The 23,896-nt window shown below is 42.5% G+C and overlaps 1 protein-coding gene across 1 annotated transcript in view; it reads left to right on the forward strand.

The window, feature by feature from the left end:
* The window catches only part of LOC119728307 (translation factor Guf1, mitochondrial-like), a 34,123-nt gene extending 17,110 nt beyond the window's left edge, over nucleotides 1-17,013 (forward strand). The window contains exons 7-13 of the mRNA XM_038200497.1: nucleotides 1,487-1,616; nucleotides 3,127-3,236; nucleotides 6,264-6,468; nucleotides 9,322-9,423; nucleotides 14,252-14,385; nucleotides 15,071-15,329; nucleotides 16,167-17,013. Coding sequence (XP_038056425.1) covers nucleotides 1,487-1,616; nucleotides 3,127-3,236; nucleotides 6,264-6,468; nucleotides 9,322-9,423; nucleotides 14,252-14,385; nucleotides 15,071-15,329; nucleotides 16,167-16,292 — 1,066 coding nt within the window. The 3' untranslated portion in view covers nucleotides 16,293-17,013. The remainder of the gene's footprint in view (nucleotides 1-1,486; nucleotides 1,617-3,126; nucleotides 3,237-6,263; nucleotides 6,469-9,321; nucleotides 9,424-14,251; nucleotides 14,386-15,070; nucleotides 15,330-16,166) is intronic.
* The last annotated feature ends 6,883 nt before the right edge of the window (nucleotides 17,014-23,896 follow it).

Raw genomic sequence — 23,896 nt, forward strand, 5'->3', positions numbered from 1 at the left:
TAAATATCAAAATGATTTGTGTTTAGGGGACACAGGTCAATGGTCGTAGAATGCCATGGTCCAGTGGTTTATGGTGTTTGACTCATGTACGAAGGTGCTGGGTTCGAACCCTGCCAGGAACATGGTGTTTGTGCCCTTGGGCAAGACACTTAGCTACAATTGCCTCTCTCCACCCAGGAGTATTAATGGGTACCTGTGAGGGTCGAGGACCGATTGAGCGCTGATATTGGCTGCCGCATGGTCTCATGGCCTGATGAACAGGGTAATAATTGTAAAGCGCTTTGAGATTGTTGATACGATGGAAAGTGCTATATAAGCACAATTATTATTATTTATTATTATATTGGAGCAAAATGCAATGCCCAAGTCAGGGATGCCGGTTTTCCTGCAATGGCCAGAATTCCAGCTTTTTCACATTTTAGAAAAACTCCATTACTTTGCATAATTTTGTAAAGGAAATTTGTTCATAATCTGTGCATGGTAATTTCTTGGGCACGTTTCATTCCCCAACTTGTAAAGGAGAAGAAAGCCTCGTGCTCCATGTTAGATCCCAATTGGGACTTGTTTTACCCATAGAGCTATATTAAATTACTAGAGTGCTAACTCCTCATTCTGCGCGCGGAGACGCTTTGAAGCCGCTCTGGGCGCAGACATTTTGAATTTATGTGCGTGTTTGTAGAACACAATCAAAATAGATGGATTGAATTTTAAAAGTGTACTCTAAATGCAACGCGCAAGAAGAAGATACGCAAACAACTTAAGCTCGTCATGACAGTTCAAAAAATGTCACGGCGTAAAGAATCTGCAGCGGAGGGACGCGCACACGTTGCGCTGTTTGCATAGAGCAAAATAACACGCTCATTTGCTGATCGTGCGTTTTCGGTTTTGGGCTTATCGGCTTCGATGACACATCGGTATGGAATACAAACGCAGATATGCAAATAGCTGTACAAAAGCCGTACAAAATTTCGAGTTTTCCATAGGTTTGTGCACAAACATGGATGCACCCATCAGGCATTATTTTGTACATCGAGTTAGCGCTCTAGTAATTTAATATAGCTCTATGGTTTTACCCCAATTATCCGTAAGTTGCACTTACATAAAGGGTTAAGGAAATGCTGTCAAGTTCTTACTCAAGCAGTTGGACAGACACTCAAATCAATGAGTCTCAGACTCAAATAGGGGCACCACCATAAAGGACGGAGGTATCAAGTCCAATACCAATCAATCAAGCACTGAATTGTTGCATTGTTTGACATAGCCATAGATGACCAAGCATGGTATGAAATGTGTCTGCATCAAATCAAATGATGTCGGCTTTGAATCCTATGAAGTCTGCATCAAATTATTTGATGGAAAATCATGTGACGCAACCACTGAATTGATTGATGCTTGCACCGCATCAGTGAATGTCTTGCCATCTTGCCAACTGCGTGGAATCATGTAATGCATAATCTTTATCTACATTGTCTTTATCTGCTTGTAGGTTTGCCGGACAGGTTGGCTACATGATCGCAGGCATGCACAACCTCCATGAGGCCAGGATTGGTGACACCATCTATCACCAGAACAACGCAGTGGAGCCCCTACCAGGCTTCAAGGCTGCTAGGCCCATGGTAATATATTTGATCGTAATGGGGACTGAATAAAACAAAAATTGAGCACAGAGCACTGATCTCTACATACTGATTGGAAAGCATATGCCCATTATGCCGTACATTACAGGCATTCAACTTTTCCTTGGATCAGCTGATTTCCTCGTTTTTCAATTCACACGTTTGTCATTAAAAATTTTAACACACTGTACAAAGTCTTGTAAAGATTGGAGTTTCCTGGTGTTTTGTTTCTTCCAAGTTGCATGCCTGATGTTTGTCGCTTTTTGACCAGTTCGCCCTGGTCCTCAAAATTAATATGGCCACTGATATACCGATGTTTTACGTGTATGTATGTTTTACAGTACACTCTGTATTAAAGCTATAGTCCATCATTTGCAACTATCCAAAAAGTAACTGACGTAATTATTGTTGACAAACATACTTGGTTGAAAGATAGTAGGGGAACTAAACTCCCTGTGAAATTATTCTCTCTGGCAAGCTGTCATTTTGAAGAAATCAACGAAAGAAGGCCTTTCCAACGGTGCGTCTTAAGGCGCACCGTTGGAAATTTCCGTAAGTAGTTCGTTTTTTTATTCGGCAAAGCGCGCGAGGGCGTTGGCACGACGCACACACACGTGTGGCTGCTACAATTCGTCGGATCGGTGCGCGACATCGCATAGCTACAATCGGCTCAGTGAGAACTTGTCTCGGACGCTGAATTCAGACCCAATTCAAAACATGATTCAGCAACTTTTGATTTGAAATCGAGATCCTAGAATGCTGTTTATCTCAAAATATACAGCTGAAGCTGAGCTGAAACTTCATCAGGTTAGTTGTTCAGCACCCTTCTTTAGATGTTTAATACTTTTGTTGCTTCAAACGAATAAAATGCACAAATAACAAATGATGGACTATACCTTTAAGATTCATCGCACTTTTTGCGCACATACATGTATTACGATGTTCTAAACAAGAACAAGTTTTCTGCTATGATTTTCGATGTTTTTTTTTTACAAACTTTATAAAAAGTGAACCAAGACATGTGAAACACAAGATAGCAAGTTGTCCTTTATAGAACACCGACACAGTCTTCCCAATATGGCTTCAATTGCCTTCCGCAGTTTCTCATCAGTACCAGTAAAAGTAATTGCAAATCGTATGGCATTTTGGCAGGTAACGTGTTGTCCTAAACAAAGTATTTTTTTTTCTCTATCAAAGTTTTGTGTTGCAGCTCTGTGTAATTGTCCCCAGACCAAACTGTTGATTGAAAAACCATGACCTGACACCAGAATGACTTAATGCTGAATAGACTTACTGTGGATATAAGCCTAAGACTGAACGTTCTGGACTAAACTTTTTTTTTTGTTAACAAAAACAACATATGAATTATATTTTGAAATTTCCCTACAGACCAATTTGTTTGTAAAATGTTCAAGAAATGTTGAGTTTGTCATGAATGAAGGCATTACATGTAGACTGTGAGCATTCTCATCAGTAACTGTAGCATGTATTATCGTTTGCTGCATTGCAGGTGTTTGCCGGTCTGTACCCAATTGACCAATCAGAGTATCTGGGCCTAAGGTCAGCTATAGAGAGACTGACACTGAATGACAGTAGCGTGACATTGAGCCGTGATAGCAGGTACGTATACAGATACGGAGATGATATGAGATGTTACTATGCCTCATACATATTCATGATCGAGAGCCGAACTCTCACTGGTCAATTCACCATCACGTGCCAGATGTTATTCTTGCTGTTTACCAAACGCGCGCGCGAGGATTCACATGCAGGCTAAATACGCATGCGTAGTAGACTGTCGCACGGGCTAGACAGTCTACTACGCATGCGCCTTACAAAGCAATCGAGGAACTGTCGCACGGGTGTAGTACGCACGCGCGAACATCGCCCAAGAGAGATGCTTGGCTGCACGGTTCGTGTAAATTATATAATTGCCGGACTGGAGAAAATTTATGGACAATAAAGATGCCTTCTGTACAAAAGAAAGTTGTACACAAACAACTGTATTTACAACTGTAGTTACTGTATTGCAAACGAACCGAACTATTGAAGTTGAGCAACAATATTCTTTTAGTGAGCTGTACAAGTTTCTCCGAAAATTTTGTTTTAGGTGCATAATTATATATTAAAAAAAATCGGCAACTGAATATGTATGAGGTATAGTAAAACAAATATAACATGGTTTATTTTGGGTGGACAGTCGATATATTAGCTCCACTCGGTATTGGAAGTTGACAAACTAGTTCCCTCGGCTTCGCCTCGGGATACTAGTTTGTCAACTTCCAATACCTCGGGGAGCGAATATCGACTGTCCGTGACCCTCAAACCATGTTATATTTGTATAATAATTTCCAGTTGATTGATATGTCAGGTTTTTCATTGATGATTGAAAAGGACTTCAAGTTTGGAGGGCCAGATATTTGTATCCCAGGAAAATCGATCAAATTTGCATTGGGAAAAGATTCTCTTGGGATCAAAGTGTCAGGCCCTGCTAATTTTACAGTTGTCTGCTGTCAATATTACCAAATTCCACTGTGTTTAGCCCGGTTCATACTCTGCGCGAAAGCGAACTCGAACTTGTGACGTCGTGACAAGTATTCGCGCTGCGAATTCGTAAAAGTTGAACATATTTCAACTTGGGCAAATTTCGCAACGAATGTTTCATAACGGCAAATTCGCTTCGCATTCGCATTCGCGCCGAGTATGAACTGGGCTTTACCGCTAGTTGAAACTCGATGTGAAAGCAAACATATTTTTAAAAATTGTGACAGCATGGCAAGTCTTCACAAAGCAAATTTCAAACTGTAGTGAATTTTGCCTTGGAAGGTTTTTTATGTAAAAAAAAACTTGTGTTCGCTTTGGACTGTGTTTGAACAGTGTATGGCACTTTGTCACCACTGATAAGAGTTGCATTGGGGAGGACATGTGGCGTGTGCACTGATTCGCGTGCTTACGGCGTGAAGTATTCATTTTATTCTTAAGCCGGCCTCAGGTCGAACTGCGATTTGCTTGCGTCACGACGGAACCATCGGCATCAAGCAGAAAAGTAATACTCAGGTCACAAAACTGAGAAATTGTGTTATTCTCTTGAAACAAGCGGCATCCCCACGCAAAATATTCTCAACCATGCTCATGTCACCCAAGACGCGACAATCCACAACGATTCCACAGCATAGACAGTCATGTGGCTTCTTTGACAACAAGGGAATAATTATGTGCTTGGCCTGTTCGGCTCGAGTCATTATCAGGGCGCATTCTCCTGATACGGTCTTAAATGTACTTGTATTCCCATTCACGAATACTTTTTGAGTCAAAACGTCGACACAAGTCAAAAATTATACATTTCCAACGATTTTGTTGAACAGTTTTACTTCATTGCTTTTTTTAAACACCCCTCTAGCTATGGTATGGAATATCCTCTCGCGAGTAGCAGTAAACAATCTCCTTATGTGGTGATTGACGCGCACGTGGTGCGTACTGCGTGATGTTGCTCGTAACGCAACCAGTGTGTAGTGTGCTGATTGGCTACACAATTGAAAAAGGATGTCTTGATGTGCACACCATCGCAACGTCGTCGTGGAAGTTGAAATTTTTCTACTCTTGCGACTGTTGAGCGCCGACTTTTTTTTAGCGCCGACTAATTCCGATCCTCTTAATATTGTCCCAGTTACACTCAGGTCTCACAAAATTGGCAACTGAGGCCAAGTTCGCGCAAGGACTATAGTTGACCAATGGTTAACTAACGTTTGCCCGAACTCTGTCTAGTCAACGGTGGTTGACAACGCTAGTCGACTATTTGGAACCAGCCTACTGGGGTTGGTTGCTTCACTGGTAACCAATAGCCGCGCGCATTCATAACGCTAGCAGAGAGCCAGGATCCAGAAGTTTCGCGATGACATTTTGACCAGCGTTTGACTAGAGACGTTCGCACGTTGCTATTAGTGCGCAGGCATAAGGTACGTCAGAAATCAACCACTAGTCGACTAATGGTCCTTGCCCGAACTTGGCCTGAAATGTTCCCGACGGTCGTAGCTCAGGCACAGCTTAATCCTGAAAAGTCAGTCGTCGACTGATCTGTGTTGTCGCAAGGTCGACCTGAGGCTGGCTTTAATGTTCACAAACCTGTAGCATATCCACATGAGTGTCAGGCGCTATCAGCAATGTGTTCAACAGTCTCTCCCAGTGGTCTCCCCCAACTCTCCATTTGTAGCCATTAAAGGGGTACTTGTGCACGGAGCACATACATTGATTCATCTTTTGTTGCTAGGGCCAAGTTCGGGCAAGGACCATTAGTCGACTAGGGGTTGATTTGTGACGTACCTTACGCCTGCGCACTGATAGCAACGTGCGAATGTCTCTAGTCAAACGCTGGTCAAAATGTCATCGCAAAACTTCTGGATCCTGGCTCTCTGCTAGCGTTATGAATGCGCGCGGCTATTGGTTACCAGCGATGCAACCAGCCCCAGTAGGCTGGTTCCAAATAGTCGACTAGCGTAGTCAATCACCGTTGACTAGACAGAGTTCAGGCAAGCGTTAGTCAAACTATGGTTAACCATTGGTCAACAATAGTCCTTGCGCGAACTTGGCTTAGTGTTTCCTCCACTTGAGCTACGCATAACTGTATGTTGCTTCATGTTTCTCTTGCAGCCCAGCCCTGGGCCAAGGTTGGCGTCTGGGCTTTCTAGGTCTCCTGCACATGGATGTCTTCAATCAGAGACTGGAGCAAGAGTTCAACGCCAACGTCATCGTCACCGTCCCCAGCGTGCCGTACAAGGCTAAAATGAAGGACACAAAGGCTAACAGACAGCAGTATGGAGACAATGAGGAGATTACGATATACAACCCATCACTCGTATGTACCTTGCAAACCGATGGTACCGCTATGTGGACGATACCTTTGTGGAGATACTGCTTTTATGCAATTTGTCTTTCACTGATTTCAGAATGGTGTTCCAGAGTCATGCGAAACCAAATTTATTTTGAAGAATTGAAATACATAAAATGTAGATGTTTGAAACTGTTAGGAGCAACTATGTCAAAAGAGAAACTGTTGCAGTCGTTTGGAATAACTCAAGACTCAATATTGACAAATTGTCACAAACATGTAAAGTTTGCCTTCCTTCCTTCCTTCCTTCCTTACAAGTGCAGACTTCATGGCTGAAGATAATCGCACTGCCAGAAACACTGTGGCGAACCCCTTCTCTTAGCGATAAGTGTACTGGGTTCTTTAACGTGCATTAGACATTATACAACACACGGGACCTCCGGCTTGACGTCCCATCCGAAGGACGGATCAATAATGGTTAAGTGCCTTGCTTAAGGGCACAAGTGTCTGCGCCGGGGCTCGAACCCACGTCACTGTTGCCCCTGAAACACCAGAACATGAGTCCGGTGTTCTTAACCGCTAGGCCATGACACTGTCTGAACCCAAAATTGTTTTGAGTCAACCTGAGTCATATTATACTAAATTGTTTGGCAGACTCTGGATTGCAAGATTGAAAAAAAAGTTTTATTGACCTGGGGTGGATTCCAATGAATGATCCTAAAGCTGTCTGTGCGTATTAGACAGTCTGAAAGCTGTGACTGTCCATTGTTAAAGTTTGACCATGGCAATGACATGGTCAAGGTGTTAAAATACTTAGCCTGCGCTTGGGCTGGCTTAACCAGTTAATGCCAGAAAATGTGTAAACACGATCTGGCAATGTTTATTTGCAGGGGCGGGTGACGGGCTAAATCATTTAGCTTTCCCCGAGTCTCCGGCAGTGGACGTGTATACATGTCCGTGGTTCCAATTGGTTTTGAGCTTGAACTTGGCCATCGTAGCCAATATCGCTCCATGCAGGGGGCCTTGGAGTGTTTCAAAATATGAAGTTACTGTGAGAAGTATCCTACAAATATTGTACAAATGACTCTCGAGAGTCAACATTTGTGGTGTTTGACTTGATTTTAAAGTTTGGCCGATGTATTTTGCCTTTTCCAAAAATGGTGTATTTAGGCCAAAAATAATCCCGTTGTCAAGTGGTTAAATGGTCAATGCATAATTGGGATTTTTTGTGTGTGTTGAAATATTTGTTACAAGAATATTTTTTTTCAGTTCATAAAATATTTAATGATTGAAATAGAAGAGCACTGCTTGGATTGAGGATTTTCCAGGATAGACTGAATCGTCAAGAGAAATATAATGACACTGAGTTGCACTGCAATTACAATTTTTCCTGACATGCAATCCAGTGTTGAATACTGGATTGCATGTCAAGAAAAACTTTGTCAAATACTGTATTTGACAAAGTTGATATCATGTGATTTGAACCAGACAAACAAGAATCGTGCAGTTTCTCTGGCATTGCAGTTAAGTGAGCATCGCCACAGCAGCCCTTTACAATGGAATGTTTGTTTGTGGAATCATTACTCTAAGCTAGCTCAGTAAAGACTGGCTTACTGCACTGGGCTAAGTTGGGTGTCTTATCGCTAAAATTGGACAAGTTAAGTTGGCTGACTAAGGGAGCGTCTCATAAGTCGGAACACTCGGAATGTTCTCATTGGAACGGTGCGTTCCCGGACTGGAACGTTCTGGTGTTCCATCGGGAACAGGGGACTGTTCCATCGGAACGGCACAATCCCTTTGCGGAACGACCTTGAACGGCCGTGAACACGCGTACTATTGCGTGTTCCAGGGGAACGTTCCCAGCATATCATGCATACGATGGCCCAGTTTAGAATATTTGCCCATATTGCGTCAGGAAAAATGGCGTCCCGATCTCTGGTCCCCGGCAACCCGTGCGTCACTGAACGGTAGATTTTTCTTGTTTTTGAGGATTTATATGTAATATTTGGACGTAATTGTGAAATTCCTATGAAGGTTTGGGTAAATAGTTCAACAAAAGTTACGAGTGAACGTTGATGGAATCTTGGTAATCAGATGTAAATGTCGTTTCTGTGGTGAAATTTCAGTAGCCCCGACCTCACATCACATGCAATCGCTGCGGTGATTGTGTATTCACGTTAAATTATGCTGGTGCAAGAACAATACTTTTAATACCTGTACCATTTTATACTTTTACTAACTAAAATAAGAAAACGATAAAAGCGGAGCTTACCATTGACGATACACACTTTGTCAGAAAATCTAGCATTTGAATAAACACAGACGCCAAGTCCTGCAGTTACGCAAAGATGTACGTACGTATACCCGACCGCAAATACCCATCCGTGCAGCGTTCCGCCGGGAACACGGTGTTCCCTCCCCGTTCTAGCTGGACCGCAGCTCGGTGCGTCTCATTCAATGCGCGGAACGCACCCGTGTTGCATTGGGAACATGGCACGTTTCCGTTGGAACGCCTGGCATTCCAACGGAATGTTTTACGGGACCGCAAACTTTCCCGACGCTCCCTAAGAGACGCTCCCTAAGACCACGTTATTGCAATCTGCCCCTGGTCTACTCGAATTCTTTAGTTCCTGCAGTGCAACACCTGGTTTGTAGTTTTGTGTTGGATTTAGAACTTGGCACCTCAGTGTATGAATAGTAAAATGCACTGTGTGATCACTTGTTCATTCTGTAGTAAGCAGTAACAGAACAAATGTACACAGAATAAACCTAACAATTGTATTACGTATGGTGTGAACTAGCTACGTAAGCTTTCTATGGAGTGTCCTATGAAATTAAACGATTAACATTTGGGATTTTTAACTTTCAATTTTGTTGCAGTTTCCAGACAGACAACATGTTGAAGAGTACATGGAACCATTGGTTCTTGGAACGATCATCACACCAGATGAATACATCGGCAAAGTCTTCAGCTTGTGCATGGTATGTTTCCATTTATATCCTTGTATGATTATACATTTAATTACAACTCATTGCTGCTCATTCTTTTGCAATGGTTTTTTAGGGCATGCACGATCGTTTAACTTAAGTGTCACTCACCCCAACTTGTTTCGATGCGTGTGTCCTGCACTGTCGGACTGTTCTCCCGCACGGCGGCTGGCCGATGTTGCCTCGACTACCGCGAGACAGAACGGGTGATATGCGACTTTCAGTCTATCCAAACTCACAGCGTCGCTCTTGCCGTTCAAGTCCAGTGTATAGTATTTATCTGCTCGCTCAAGTACACGATAAGGGCCCTTGTACGGAGGTTCGAGTGGTTTGCGCACGTGATCACATCGGACGAAAATGTGTGTGCAAGACAACAAGTCCTTGTGAAGCTGTGTGGTGCGAGTGTGCGGTCGTGTAGGTGCTGGTGCTATCTGACGCATGACGCGTTTGAGGCAATGAAAATAATCTCCTGGGTCTAACCCAGCATCATTGACGGGTGCGACAAACTGTCCAGGGAGGCGCAATGTAGTTCCAAAGATGAGTTCCGCTGTCGAACACCCAATGTCCCGTTTGACGACTGTTCGTATGCCCAGCAGAACAAGAGGGAGCGTTTCCGTCCACCTGTTGGGCTCATCCTGTGCTTTGAGTGAAGCTTTCAACTGTCTGTGGAAGCGCTCCACTAGTCCGTTTGCGATAGGATGGTACGAAGTAGTGCGGATGCGTCGACTGCCAAGTAATGTTGTCAAGGTGATGAACAGGGCTGATTCGAATTGTCGGCCGCGGTCGGTGGTGATTGTCGATGGTGTGCCATATTTTGTTATCCAATCGCTCACAAATGCTCTGGCGACAGTTTCGGCAGTGATGTCTGGGATCGGAATGGTTTCCGTCCACCTTGTGAAACAGTCAATGCACGTGAGTAGGTATGACTGACCGTTGGACGGTGGAAGTGGGCCGACAATGTCAATATGCACGTGGTCGAAACGGGCATCAGGGGTGATGAAGGTTCCTAGTGGTGTGATGGTATGCTTGTGCACCTTGGATTTCTGACAACGGATGCAGGTTTTAGCCCACGAACGAACATCATGGTTCATGTTGGGCCATATAAAGCGTGCACTGACCAGCTTGAGAGTGGCTCTAATTCCGGGATGCGACTGGGAATGCAAGGAGTCGAACACTGCTCTTCGCATCACCTTGGGAACGAAGGGTCGAGGGGTTCCGGAAGCCATGTCACAAGCTAGGGTGTCCTTGCTTGCAACCAGCGGAACGTCCTGTAGCTGAAGAACCGACTGCTGCTTGTGACGGAGTAAGCCCTCATCATTGCGCTGATGTTAGGCCATAACCTGGAAATCGATGGGAGATGATGACATGGCAGAGAATGTGTTCAGGCTAATGCATGACAACGCGTCAGCGACATCGTTGTGTTTACCCTGAACATGTCTGATGTCAGTTGTGTACTGCGACACATAGTCAAGTTGTCAGATCTCGCTGGGGGAGTATCTATCCGAGCTTGCAGCGAGTGCATGTGTCAGCGGTTTATGATCTGTTAAGATGGAGAATGCACGACCCTCGACAACATGGCGGAAGTGGCGGATGGCAAGGTAAGCCGCTATCAGCTCCCGGCCGAACGTGCTGTACTTGGTCTCCGCAGGTTGCAGCTTTCGCGAGAAGAAAGCAATGGGACGCCAGATGCCATGTTCCAGCTGTTGCAGGACTCCCCCACGGTGAAATCGGAGGCATCGACCATCAAGCTTAACTCAGCATCGGGTCGAGGATGGGACAAACGAGTTGCATTGATCAAAGCCAACTTGACTGCTTCGAAGGCATCGATTGCCGTGTGGGTCAGTTCGATTGTCTTCTTGGGTTTTCCAGCGAGTAGGTCGGTCAGAGGTCGTGCCAAGGCAGCACAGTGGGGTATGAAGCGGCGATAGAAGTTGACCAGTCCAAGAAATTTGTACAATTTCTTGGTTGAATTGGGGACTGGGAACCGTTTGATCGCGTCAACCTTCGTGTCCAGTGGCCGAATACCGTCCTGGTCGATCTGGTGGCCTAGGAAGTGTAGTGACGGCACGCCAAATTCGCACTTGGCGGGATTCACCACAACACCGTACTGATCAAGTCGCTCGAAAAGCGTCCAAAGATGCGACTCGTGCTCCTCGTCGCTATGGCTGGCAATGAGTAAATCGTCGATGTAGGCGTATACGAAATTCAACCCATGCAACACTTTGTCAATGAAACGCTGAAACGTCTGGGCTGCGTTCCGCAATCCAAAAGGCATGCGCAAGAATTCGAACATGCCAAATGGAGTGGTCACTCAGCTCCACGGGGATTTGATGGTATGCTCGGACTAAATCCACCTTCGAGAAAACAGTCTGGCCATGCTAAGACGAAGTGATGTCATGTACATGAGGGATTGGATAGCGATCAGGGACGGATGCATTGTTCAGAGCGCGGTAATCCCCGCATGGTCTCCAAACACCCAGTGTTCCTTTCGGCACCATATGCAATGGCGATGACCAACTACTATCGGAGGGACGGATGATGCCCAATTGTAGCATGTGGTCGAACTCAGCCTTGGCGAATTTGTCCGGAGCAAGGCGCCGTGGCCTGGCGGATACAGGAGGGCCTTTCGTTGTGATGTGATGGATGACATCATGTTTGGGTATTGCATCCTTGAAGCAAGGTCGGGTAATGGCAGGGAACTGACCCAAAATGGCTGTGTATCAAGTGTTCGGGGATAGGCCAGCAAAAACAGGGCTGAGAACATTGGTGCTTGTTGCAATGCCTTGGATGCTAAGACTAGTCATGGAATCTATGAGTTTTCTGTCTTTCATGTCAACCAATAACCCGAAATGGTGTAGAAAATCTGCTCCCAAAATTGCAACTGGTACATCAGCAATTGTGAAAATCCACCTGCATGTACGCCCAAATCAATTGTCATATGTGTGAATCTGTGTCTTGTTGACTGCCTCGAGCACAAAATCACTCCTGCAGCACTGCTTGTCTCGTGGCATTGGAGGGAGGATGCTGACCTCAGCACCGGTGTCCACGAGGAACTTGGAGCCTGTGATTTTGTCAAACACATGGAAAAGGCGACATTGATTGGGTGTGCCAGTGGATGAAGTCGCCCCTATCCGCTGGCCTGCTGGTTTCCCTGGGCCGTGTTGGAACTGTGGTTGCGTGTGTAGTTGCATGGTTCCTTGCAGTTACGAGCTTTGTCCCCGTATTTCCAATGGTACCAGCAGGAATCAGTAGGGTTGTCCCCCGACGCGGAAGAACTGCGATCGCGTCTGTGCTGGCTTTGGTCGCGACTGCGGCTCCTCGACCGACCGTGTTGATACTGGTTCTGGTGCACCAACAACTCCATTTGGGCCGTGAGCTTTTCGACTTGAGCTTGAAGCAACTGTATTTCCGATGCAGCGGATGGCTTGACTGCAGCAACAAGTGCTGGTGCTGGAACGGCAGCACAGGCCTGAGCTAATGACGGGGAAACTTCAACGATTTTGTCCGCGAGCTTAGCGAGTTGTGCGATGTCGACCTCGCTTGTCGAGGCCAAGATCAGTTGGATGTTTGTTGGCAGGCATTGCATGAACAACTGCTTCAGGATTGCAGGCTCCAGTGTGTTATTGCCGAGGAGTTGTTCCATGGTGCGAAGTAACTGCGAGGGCTTCTTATCCCCAAGCTCTCCTGTTGTCAACAGTTTCTGGAGGCGCTTTCGCTCCGACTCGCTAGTGCGTTTGATGAGCCCCTTCTTCAGTTTGACATATGGGTTATCAGTCGGTGGGTTGACTAAACAAGTCCCTTACTTCCTGCGCAATGGATGGTTGTAGAGACGCAATTACGTACGAGTATTTCGTGAGTTCCGACTTGATACCCCGGGTAAGAAACTGCGCCTCAACTTGTGCGAACCATATCACCGGGTCGTTGGGCCAGTACGGTGGGAGTTTCAAGTCTACTGCACTGACTGGTGATGCTCCAGAATCTGGGTTTTGCGGCTTTTGTGGTAGTCATCGCACGTTTTTGGATCACCACTTTAGGGAATGCACGATCGTTTAACTTAAGTGTCACTCACCCCAACTTGTTTCGATGCGTGTGTCCTGCACTGTCGGACTGTTCTCCCGCACGGCGGCTGGCCGATGTTGCCTCGACTACCGCGAGACAGAACGGGTGATAGTTCCACAAATGTGTATGTACAAACATTCACAAAGTTACTGACGGACGGACTAAGACGACGAGTACTAAATAACTACTGAAAAACTTGAAATTGATGAAGAACGACGATGATGTAAACTGGCAAAACTTGGCACTTCTAAAATAGGTAAACTCGACGATAAGACGTTAGAAAGAAGGGGACATCCTTCGCACATGCTCGTAAACCAACGAAAAGTCTATGGTGGAAAACATAGTATGTACAGGTACCAGCGACACGCGAAATGTTGACAGGTCAAAGTTCGCGTGGGGGTGGTCACCACAGTTTTGTAATGCATGCGACGTTCAGCAGAATAATATGCTGCAATCACTTTTCTTCAGTCTAAATTAAAGCAGATTGGAACTCTGGTAAGACTTTGCCTTGTCTGCTATGCAAGGGAGGCTATTTCATCACCTGTCCCCCTCTTCGTGAGTGTGTTATCCAATTTTTTTTTTTTTGCGTGAGATCCCCCCCCCCCCCCCCACCGCCCCCCACCCGACTTTGCAGGGGATCACACGCTATTGGCAAATGAGCAACTGGTTAGCACACACATACACCCTTTGTGCTTTATAGTAGAGCGGTGATCATAACTTTCATTACTTAACCGCGTTTGACATTGTTTGCATTTCTTTTCAGAATAAGAGGGGTGAGCAGGTTGAGTACGTGTACATTGACACCAAGCGTGTTCTGCTGAAGTACAAACTGCCCCTGAATGAGATCGTAGTGGATTTCTTTGATCAACTCAAGTCAATAACATCGGGATATGCAAGGTGAGAGCAAACTGGTTTAAATATTCAGTAAAAGATCAAGAGACTTGGCCTGATTGTCGTGCAGCTGCTAGCAGTAAATGACGCTTAGCAAATTTATGTTCTGAGCAAAAATCTGCTGAAAACCTGTCATCAGCAAAGTAAATTGTGTGACATTATGGTTGGTAACATTTTGTAAACAATGACAATTTTTGTTTTCGGGGCTCCCAAATGACTTTTGTATATGTCGTTGTGATACTGCCGATAGACGTTGAAGGATTCATTATTATCTGCAGGACAGTATGTGCAGGAAGTTGACTTTAAAGAGAAAAAGTCAGATTTGTACTGAATGCTCACAAGTCCTCACAAGTCAATCACAAGTCCTGCAGTGTCAAAGAAAGTCACAAACTATTTTCTGACGCAAAGACATTCCTTCATCAGTCTTCATGCCTTGTTTCTCGCAACCTTGTTTGTGATTTTGATTGCGTCATTTGATTCGTAATGGATTTGTGAACATTTGACATGTGATTTGTGAACATTTGACATGTGATTTGTGAACATTTGACATGACATTTGACTTTAAATGGATATATGTGATTTGACTTCCCATGGACTCAACTACATTTTTTTTCAAAAGCTCTCCTGCTTATTGAGATAAATGCGTTATGTTGCTCTGTACATTGAATCCCTTCTATTTGGACATTTTCAGCTTTGATTACGAAGACTGTGGCTACCAGTCAGCCGACCTAGTCAAGCTCAGCATCCTCCTCAATGGCCGAGAAGTTGAGGAACTAGCCACCATCATACACCGAGACAAAGGTCGAGAGGTTGGCAAGGCGGTCTGTGCCAAGCTGGCTGATACCATACCCAGGCAGCTGTATGAGGTGGCTATACAGGCTGCTGTCAGTAACAAGATAGTGGCTAGAGAGAACATCAGAGCGCTGAAGAAGAACGTGCTGGCCAAATGTGTGAGTGACTGTATTGTTTTTTGTGGTGTATTTCATTAGACTCTCATGCCAAAAAGGTGAATTACAAGTTAATTTACATTGAGTCATTACATCAAAACGTCAATGAGTATTTAAAATAAATTGAATAAAACGTACTACAAAGACTGAACATTGGAATTACCCCCCCCCCCCCCCCTCTTCACTCCTGGCCTGTTCTCCCTCTCCTCCCTGGGCTCAGAGTTTAGGGAAAAACATAATTTGTCTATTGTTTGAAGACGATGACCACTGAACAATGAGGCCCCCTTAAATTTGACTGAAGTTACCTCACTGTTAAAAGGTTAAAACTATGTAGAGAAGCAAGTGCAGTGGAAAAGGAGCAACAAAAACAACATTTTTTTCCACAGAAGTTGTATCCACAAAGAAATCCTCTGGTTTTATAGTGCAAGCCCCATGTTCATATGTGACCCTCCTGCACAAAACCAGTCACTTGGACCAATTTTTGAAAACTGGGATTATGGACTCGTTTGAAAGGACACCGAACAAGCTTTCCAATGATGTATAGAATATGGGAATTGGACAAAATCTGATGGAGTTATAGTTATTTTCAGTTCTCAATTTTCATCAATATTCTTTTATAGGCTGTATTTTAGGCTATTTCTCAAAATAAGGCTGTGCGACTACCAACTGGTTTTGTCCTTGAAGGTCACATGTTTGTTTGATAAAAGACATTGATGACCGCATTTCTTTTTGCAAGCTGTTAAACATTAATGAGTATACAGTGTTTGTAAAACTATTCAGAGAAAGGCAAAACCAAACATTGAATTTTACAATTTACAGTTCTTTGATTTTGCTTTCTAGTATGGCGGTGACATCAGCAGGAAAATGAAACTCCTAAAGAGACAGTCAGAAGGCAAGAAGAGGATGAAGATGTTTGGTAATGTGGAGGTACCCAAGGAGGCCTTCCTGTCAGTCCTCAAGAGGTGACGACTGCGTGACAATTGCGAGGTTCTTATACAACCAGCTAACATCACAAGGCAAAGGGTTTCTGTTGCCTATAATATGCCTCACCGGAGAGCCGACTCTATTCAAGCCAGGAACCTTATCAGTGTGAGAGCGTGTCTTTTAAAGGAGACAAATTGAGGCATTCATGGATGTGGAGGAAACCAAGTAGGCTTTTTTGTCAATCCTCAAGGGACTATTGTGAGGTTCTTAAACAACTATCAGTCTCACAAGGAGATGACGTCCTGTTACCTCAAATATGCCTCAACAGACAGCAGACTTTTCATGCTGAGATCCTCTTCAGAGTGAGAGTGCCTCTTAAGATATGATGACCTTGAGGCCACAGCGAGGTTAATTATACAACCAACATCACAAGGAGGTGACTCTTTCAAGCCAAGATGCCCTTCAAGATAAGAGTGCTCTTAAAGTGATAACAACATTAACTGAATCAGACAGTAGACTCTTTTTATGCTGTGAAACTTGACTGCTGTCAACAATGTGAGATCTGCTCACAGTTTTAAATGTTGTCATTGCTGGAAAGTAAAGGGATGTACTGCACCCTTGCATCCCTTGATGGTTTCTAGGCAGCCGTCTTCCCCTTTGGTGAATAATAAATATTACTATACCTCATACATATTCATGATCGAGAGCCGAACGTTCACTGGTCAATTCACCATCACGTGCCAGATGTTATTCTTGCTGTTTACCAAACGCGCGCACGAGGATTCACGCACATTGTAAATATGCATGCGTAGTAGACTGTCGCATGGGTTACCCGTGCGACAGTCTACTACGCATGCGCTTTACAGAGCAATCGAGGAACTGTCGCACGGGTGCAGTACGCACGCGCGAACATCGCACAGGAGAGATGCATGGTTGCACGGTTCGCGTAAATGTTAATTTCCAGAGCTCAATGATGCCGTACTGGAGAAAATGTATAGACCGTGTAAAGATGTCTCCTGTACAAAAGAAAGTTGTACACATTGCAAACAACTGTATTTACAACTGTAGTAACTGTATTATATTGCAAACGAACCGAACTAGTAATTGAAGTTGAATCTTTTGGTGAGCTGTACAAGTTCCCCCGAATTTTGTTTTAGGTGCATAATAACAAAACAAAATTCGGCAACTGAATATGTATGAGGTATAGTAAAACAAATATAACATGGTTTATTTCGGGTGGACAGTCGATATTAGCTCCCCTCGGTATTGGAAGTTGACAAACTAGTTCCCTCGGCTTCGCCTCGGGAACTAGTTTGTCAACTTCCAATACCTCGGGGAGCGAATATCGACTGTCCACCCTCAAACCATGTTATATTTGTATAATAATAAGAGGTATTTATATCATGTGTTTACTAATATCCAAGAGCTTTACATTGTTGTTATCCTCCTCATCAAATTAAATATACAGTTCTTAGATTATCATGACTCCCTGAGGTGTGCACAGCAAGATGTTGCCATTTTAGGTCAAACAGCAATCTTTAAACTTAATTTTTGAATTTAAATTGCAGTAACCGCTGCCCTCAACATTGTCCATTTATTCCAAAGTGGGGTGGAGGAAATTGTGGCAAAGTGTCATGCCCAAGGACACATGCATAGCAACCCACAGGCTGGACTCGAACCCAGTGGAATCTCGATAAGTCAAACCTCAGGGGAATTGGCTCAAATGTTGAGTTAAAGGGAATGTACATCATTGGCTTTTGCTGTAATTTTCAGAAATGAACGATTTGTGGGGTAAGTATAATAGATCAAATGTTGTTACACTGACATGTTTGAAGTTTTGTGTTCGAAAATGCTGGAGAAACCAAGAAAAACAAAAACGTTCAAGTAGTCTGGTTCCTTGACTCCACTAAAGATAAAATGGATCAATTTATAGATGCCGGAAAATTTTAAGGTAAGGGAACCAGTCTAGCTGGCCTGCACCCATTCATGAACATGTAACCAATAGCAAACAAAATTTGGACTGAAAAAAGTAAAGTTGGAGCAGTAGTTGAAAAATAGTTAGGTTTTTCCAACGGTGGTCGGCCGACCACCGTTGGAAACGTATACAAAAATACCATTTTCTTGAAAATGACTTCACACCAGGTGCCATAATTTTACAGGATGCTTTAGACTGTCATTTACCAACATCCTAGTAAGGTATTTCGTAAAAACTTGGTAGTTTTATTTTTCGATGTTTGCAAATGTTGTATATTCCCTTTAAGCAGAGTTTTGAGTTATCCAATGGATTTTCTATTTAACAACAATTGGCAGGAATAAGTTTTTACTTTGAGTTAGAAGGGTTTTTGAGTTAACAGGTTTTGACTTATTGAGATTTCACTGTTCTTCATCAGAACCCTCTTTCCCACTGAAACCTACTAGTGTGGAACAAAACAAACCTGAAAAGACACAGGACCTTAATTCACCACAGATTGGATCAAATTAATGCTTGATAAAGACAGTGGTGAAAGAGTGGATGTTATTTGTTTTGAATTATGCCTAAACTGTGTAAATTTGCAGACTAAATAACTGAGCAGAAATAACAACCTATTTCAGACATGTAATAATCCTTAATGGGAAGGACTCTGTCGAGTCGATTGGCACTGGAAAATTGTCCTGTTTGATGTTAAACCTGAATCATTTAAATTTTTTGGTTTTTCACAGATAAGTACTGCATGATGGATGTTGGGCAATTTGGGCAGGTGTTTGAGAAGAAAAAAGCAAATTTGGAATGAAAAGCCACCAATGCAATAAATGAGAAGCAATGAAAATTGCCTGTTTTTATATTAATTATAAATAGTGTTTATTTGTTGTCAATCTTGTTCTTTATGACTTACTGCTGTTTTATATATTTTAGTTTTATCTTGACCAGTTTTGAAATTGGGGTGAAATATTATATTTAGAATTAAAAAAATAGCATGTCCTCTGTTCCACCAAGTATCGTGTATGTAGGCAAATAATATGGTCATATGAATAAGTGCAATTCAGTCCTTTTTTTGGAGGTGGGGTTGAATTCTTGCGATTTACTTTTTGCAGTTCTTGAATAAGACAAAGCAAACCAGCAACATCTAACCAAAATAACTTCATTTCGGCCGAAAATTATTGGTTGACAAATATTCAAATTATTGGGACGAAAGTGCGTTTCTAATAAATAAATTAAGTGCCCCATGGGTGCCCTTGAATTGACATTATTTTAAAAAAAAAACAATGCTCTTTGTAAATGAATTGATAATGCATTTTCACGCAACCGGGCCAAAAAAAAAACGCTCGTTATGACTTAAATCTTGTATTACCAAGGCTCGTATTAAATAAATTATTCCTATTAGGAATGTTCATGCTTAGGTCGGGACTGGCACAATGTGCTCAGCTTTAACAGGAATCACGTCCTCGCCGAGCTCGTATTAACGAGAGTCGACTGTAATGTACTCAGAGAATATGCCAATCTAAGATGTATTTGAATGGAAATCAAAGAAATACGAAACGGTAAAGGTTTTTTTTACTGCAACCAAATCGGTTGAACGACATGTGCCCCCCCCCCTTCAGATTTCTCCCGTATCGATAGGAATGCTGTAAGTTAGAGACATTAAATTGTTCAAAATTAACCACAAAGAGACGATATTTTTTGATAATAAAATTTACTTATATTGTGGAAAACCTTGCTTAATTTACATGGCAATATTATAAACTTGCTCGTCGATCGCTTACCACAGCTAGTCTCCACCAACATTTTATAAAAATATATTTTAAAAGAATTTTGCATAATTATCAAGTTTTTGTATTTATTCAAGTCTGTTTAGTCTCTTTTCCATCCCTGTCATAATTATCTACCATGTGACGCGTTGCAAACACGGCAATGCAGCGGTCTCCGAAGGCTTTAAGCAAGTCTACCAGCAAGGACTGTGCGCGCGCCGAAGTCTTTTGAATTTGTAAAAAGCACGTGTTTCGCTGGTATACGTGAACCTGCTGGTATATTTATGTGTCTTTGCGCCATGCCAGGAACCAGGTGGAATTTCGTTCCGTGTCCGCCATATTTAAATTTTCGACGACGCAGGGAGATTTGAAACGTTTCGTCTTCACTTTTGAGTGACAATTTTATGCCGAAAATGACGTTTTTGAGCCTTCAAATACTGATAGTTTGATGAATTAATGGCTTGCAAACTAGGTGAGTGTAGTAGTGGGCCTTAGTTAGTTGGAAATGATTTGTAAATAAAGGTGTAAAAATCGAACGTCATGGTAAGTGGAGTTGTCACTGGTTGGGTTGTGGTGAGGGGTCACGTTGGAGAGGTGGGCGGGGCATGGAGCAAGTTGAGGGGGGCATGTACTGTAGTTGTGCTCTTCTCCCTGTAACTTTTGTTTCCCCCTCGCACTTCCCAATCAATATGACACTGCGCAATGTATGTTTTTAGATTTTTGTATTAATTTTTTTTTTTACAAAAAGCAGCAAAATGTTGCACTTGCACAGCTGATTTTTTTTTAATATTATATAACTGTTGATATATTTTTTCAACATTTGTAATGTCAGTAAAATCATTATATGGTCCTTTGTTGCAAATTCAAGTACGTGTGAACTAAAAACAAATTGCGTCCAAAGAGTGGTTGTGGAAATATATGTATGTGACTCCCTTTTGATATTGCACAAAATAACAAAATGATAACTTCTGAATAATCTTCTCTTTAAAAAAAGGCAGTGTATATTTTGCCGGAGACGGCAAACCTTTAGTAAACGTTAGTTTGCCGGATATGCACTGAACATGCGCAGTTACTGTTTTTTTGTACTTAAACATTTTCCGGTGACAAGTTTTAGTCTGGCTCCATGCCAAAATTATCGTTGTTACCTCGTATTCACAAGATGGGATTCAGACCATTTTATAATTTCGGACTTTATTTCCCTTTTAAAAAAAATCCTCCAGAGCCACAAATCTGAAAAAGAAAATGTAATACTCTGCAAAATATGTTTGAGACATGTTAAAATAATAAAAGAAGAATATTCTTATTTATTTGGGGATGAGAAAAAAAAACTTAAAAATGTGGTGCGGTCGGAATCGAATGCGAGTCATCTCGTTTACTAGAGCCTTTGCTTAACCATTACACCAAACGTGCTACACAACTTTTGGTGGGAATTTAATACATCTTATAATTCAGCCCTATTTTAAAGAGTACAGCGCCCTCTGTTGATATGGATTGCCGCTGGCAAACCTTTAGTAATCGTTAGTTTGCCGTCATTACCTCCGGCAAAATATCCACTATCTTAAAAAAATGTTGCCATGGACGCATATTTTCTCAAGTCAATTCCTTCCGTTGACCTGCCTTTCTATTACATAAGGAGCTGAAGCATTGAAACAATCTTGGTGTTTCATTATTATTACAGGTTGTATATCTTTTGAAGTTGATTCATTCAGGGAATTAGTATGGGGTTTTTATTCAAGAAAATAAATTATTGGAAAGATTTCCGGAAAGATTTCCATATACAAAGTTCACTAATTTTCCTCTGTATTGACTAACAAGCCCCCAGATAGCAATTTCATGTCATCAAAGTCAATTTGAGCAGTGAGAAAATACAAACATTTTCTTAGAAAACACTTAGAATTTTTCAGTCCAATCTCATAGGGTTTGTACACAGGGTGTTGAGTGAACTTCGTATATGGAAATCTTTCCGTGTTTTCTAAGAAAATGCTTGTATTTTCTCACTGCTCAAATTGACTTTGATGACATGAAATTGCTATCTGGGGGCATGTTAGTCAATACAGAGGAAAATTAGTGAACTTCGCATATGGTAATTTTGCCAAATTCTCTGCAAATTATATTCATTTCACAATCATTTCCTTATTACAATAATTAATTTCTTTTGTCAACAGATTCTACAAGAGAATGGCTCTTTGTTGTAGGTCCTTGTCTCCGACCCATCGCTGCTTGGAGTTTTTCCCATAAGAAAACCTTGTCTTGACGAATGCTGTCTACACCTGTGTAATTCTGCCTGTTGATCACTTGCCATTGGAGTGTTTCCTATTCCACAAACTACTGACAACTGGCTCAGGATGCCTGTGGGGCATGAGGATCGATTCTGACGTCTTGGCCATGGCTCTTCTGGACTCTCTCGTCATGACAGTGACTGCGTTTAAATCGGTGAGTATATCTAAATGAATTCAATGAAAGTGATGTTGGAAGAATCATTGGTTTCTCTTTTTATTCACATAATAATCCTTTTCCTATTGCCTCAAAAGGATATCTGATATATTAAACTTCATTGCATCTGTAATACCTTTTGAATGTTCTATTCTAGAGAAGGTGAAATCACAGAATACAGATATTCATTGCATTCCTCAGTTTAAGGTTATTATTGTTATATGTAACGACATCTAAAATATTTTTATGCTCCGCGGCGAAGCCGAAGGGGCATACTGTTTCCGCCTTGTCCTTCCGTGGGTGGGTGGGTGTGTGTGTCCGGACAAATCTTGTCAGCGCAATAACTTGAGAAATACTTTACATATGAACTTCAAATTTGGTTTGTGTATTGTTCTTGGTAATCCTAAGAAGCCTATTGCATTTGGGGCCGAAAGGTCAAGGGTCAAGGTCACAGTGGCTGAAACAATAGAAATTTTGTCATATGGCAGCTTGTAACAATACAGCACTGCATATGCGCTCAACCACCTTCGCGTGAGACTGACGCGCGCGTACGCAACACAGATGCTATGGGTGCGCGCGCATAAGGAAGTTTGAAAACGACATCGTGCAGTATACTGGGGATGTTTCAACGAAAGCGTAGATCTACGATTTATTTTCTTTAAACACTTTATACCAAGCATCTTTGTAATTCTGGACACAAGGAATATGTAAACGAAATTTCAGGTTCCTCCATCGGGTAAAAATATGAAAACATTGTTGTAATTTGTTTCGCTACGGCAGCATTCCAAACCCTGGACGGCGTACGCGTACGCAATGAAGACGTTGTCCAGCGCAGCCTGGGCCCGGCTGTGGTGTATATAACTGTAGTGACATGTACATGTGTATATAATTAAGTGTTTGTTCTTTTAGCTCCAACAGGCGTTCCATACAAATAAGTATGTTAATAAGTTTTGGTTGCCATTGGCACCGGAGTTCACTCTCGCTGTGCTGCGTTTGCGCAGTGTGACGTGTTGGTGACCTTTTACTTATCGTTTTCATTCTGCTTTGTGCAAGTCTTATTCCAACGTTGAAAGTTTCCTCAACCAAGTTTTATTCAGTCAATTGATGTGTGCTTATACCTACTGACTTTCCAGAACTTTGTTAATCATTGGATAGCAGTTGCATGACGAACTTGTGAGTTTGGAAGGCATTAAAACTTGTAAACAACCAACATTTTGTGTGCCGTTTTTCACAACTTGTAAGAACAGACACGAGGCTTGATAAACAGTAGTAGAACTCATTTCGGGAGAAAACACGAATTACTACATAACAATGCTTATTGAAGAGACAGGGTACCACGCATAAGTTAAAATATGGCCCATGAACACAAAAAAGTCTGGAAATATCGCCAAAAGAAAGTCACAAAATTGGAGCATTTTAACTGTTTATTTCGTTAAAAAGGTATTTATTAATGGGAATAACAGTGTGAGGATCCGCTCTTCACTGCG

This window comes from Patiria miniata, unplaced genomic scaffold (assembly GCF_015706575.1).
Source record: "Patiria miniata isolate m_02_andy unplaced genomic scaffold, ASM1570657v1 HiC_scaffold_20, whole genome shotgun sequence".
NCBI lineage: Eukaryota > Metazoa > Echinodermata > Asteroidea > Valvatida > Asterinidae > Patiria > Patiria miniata.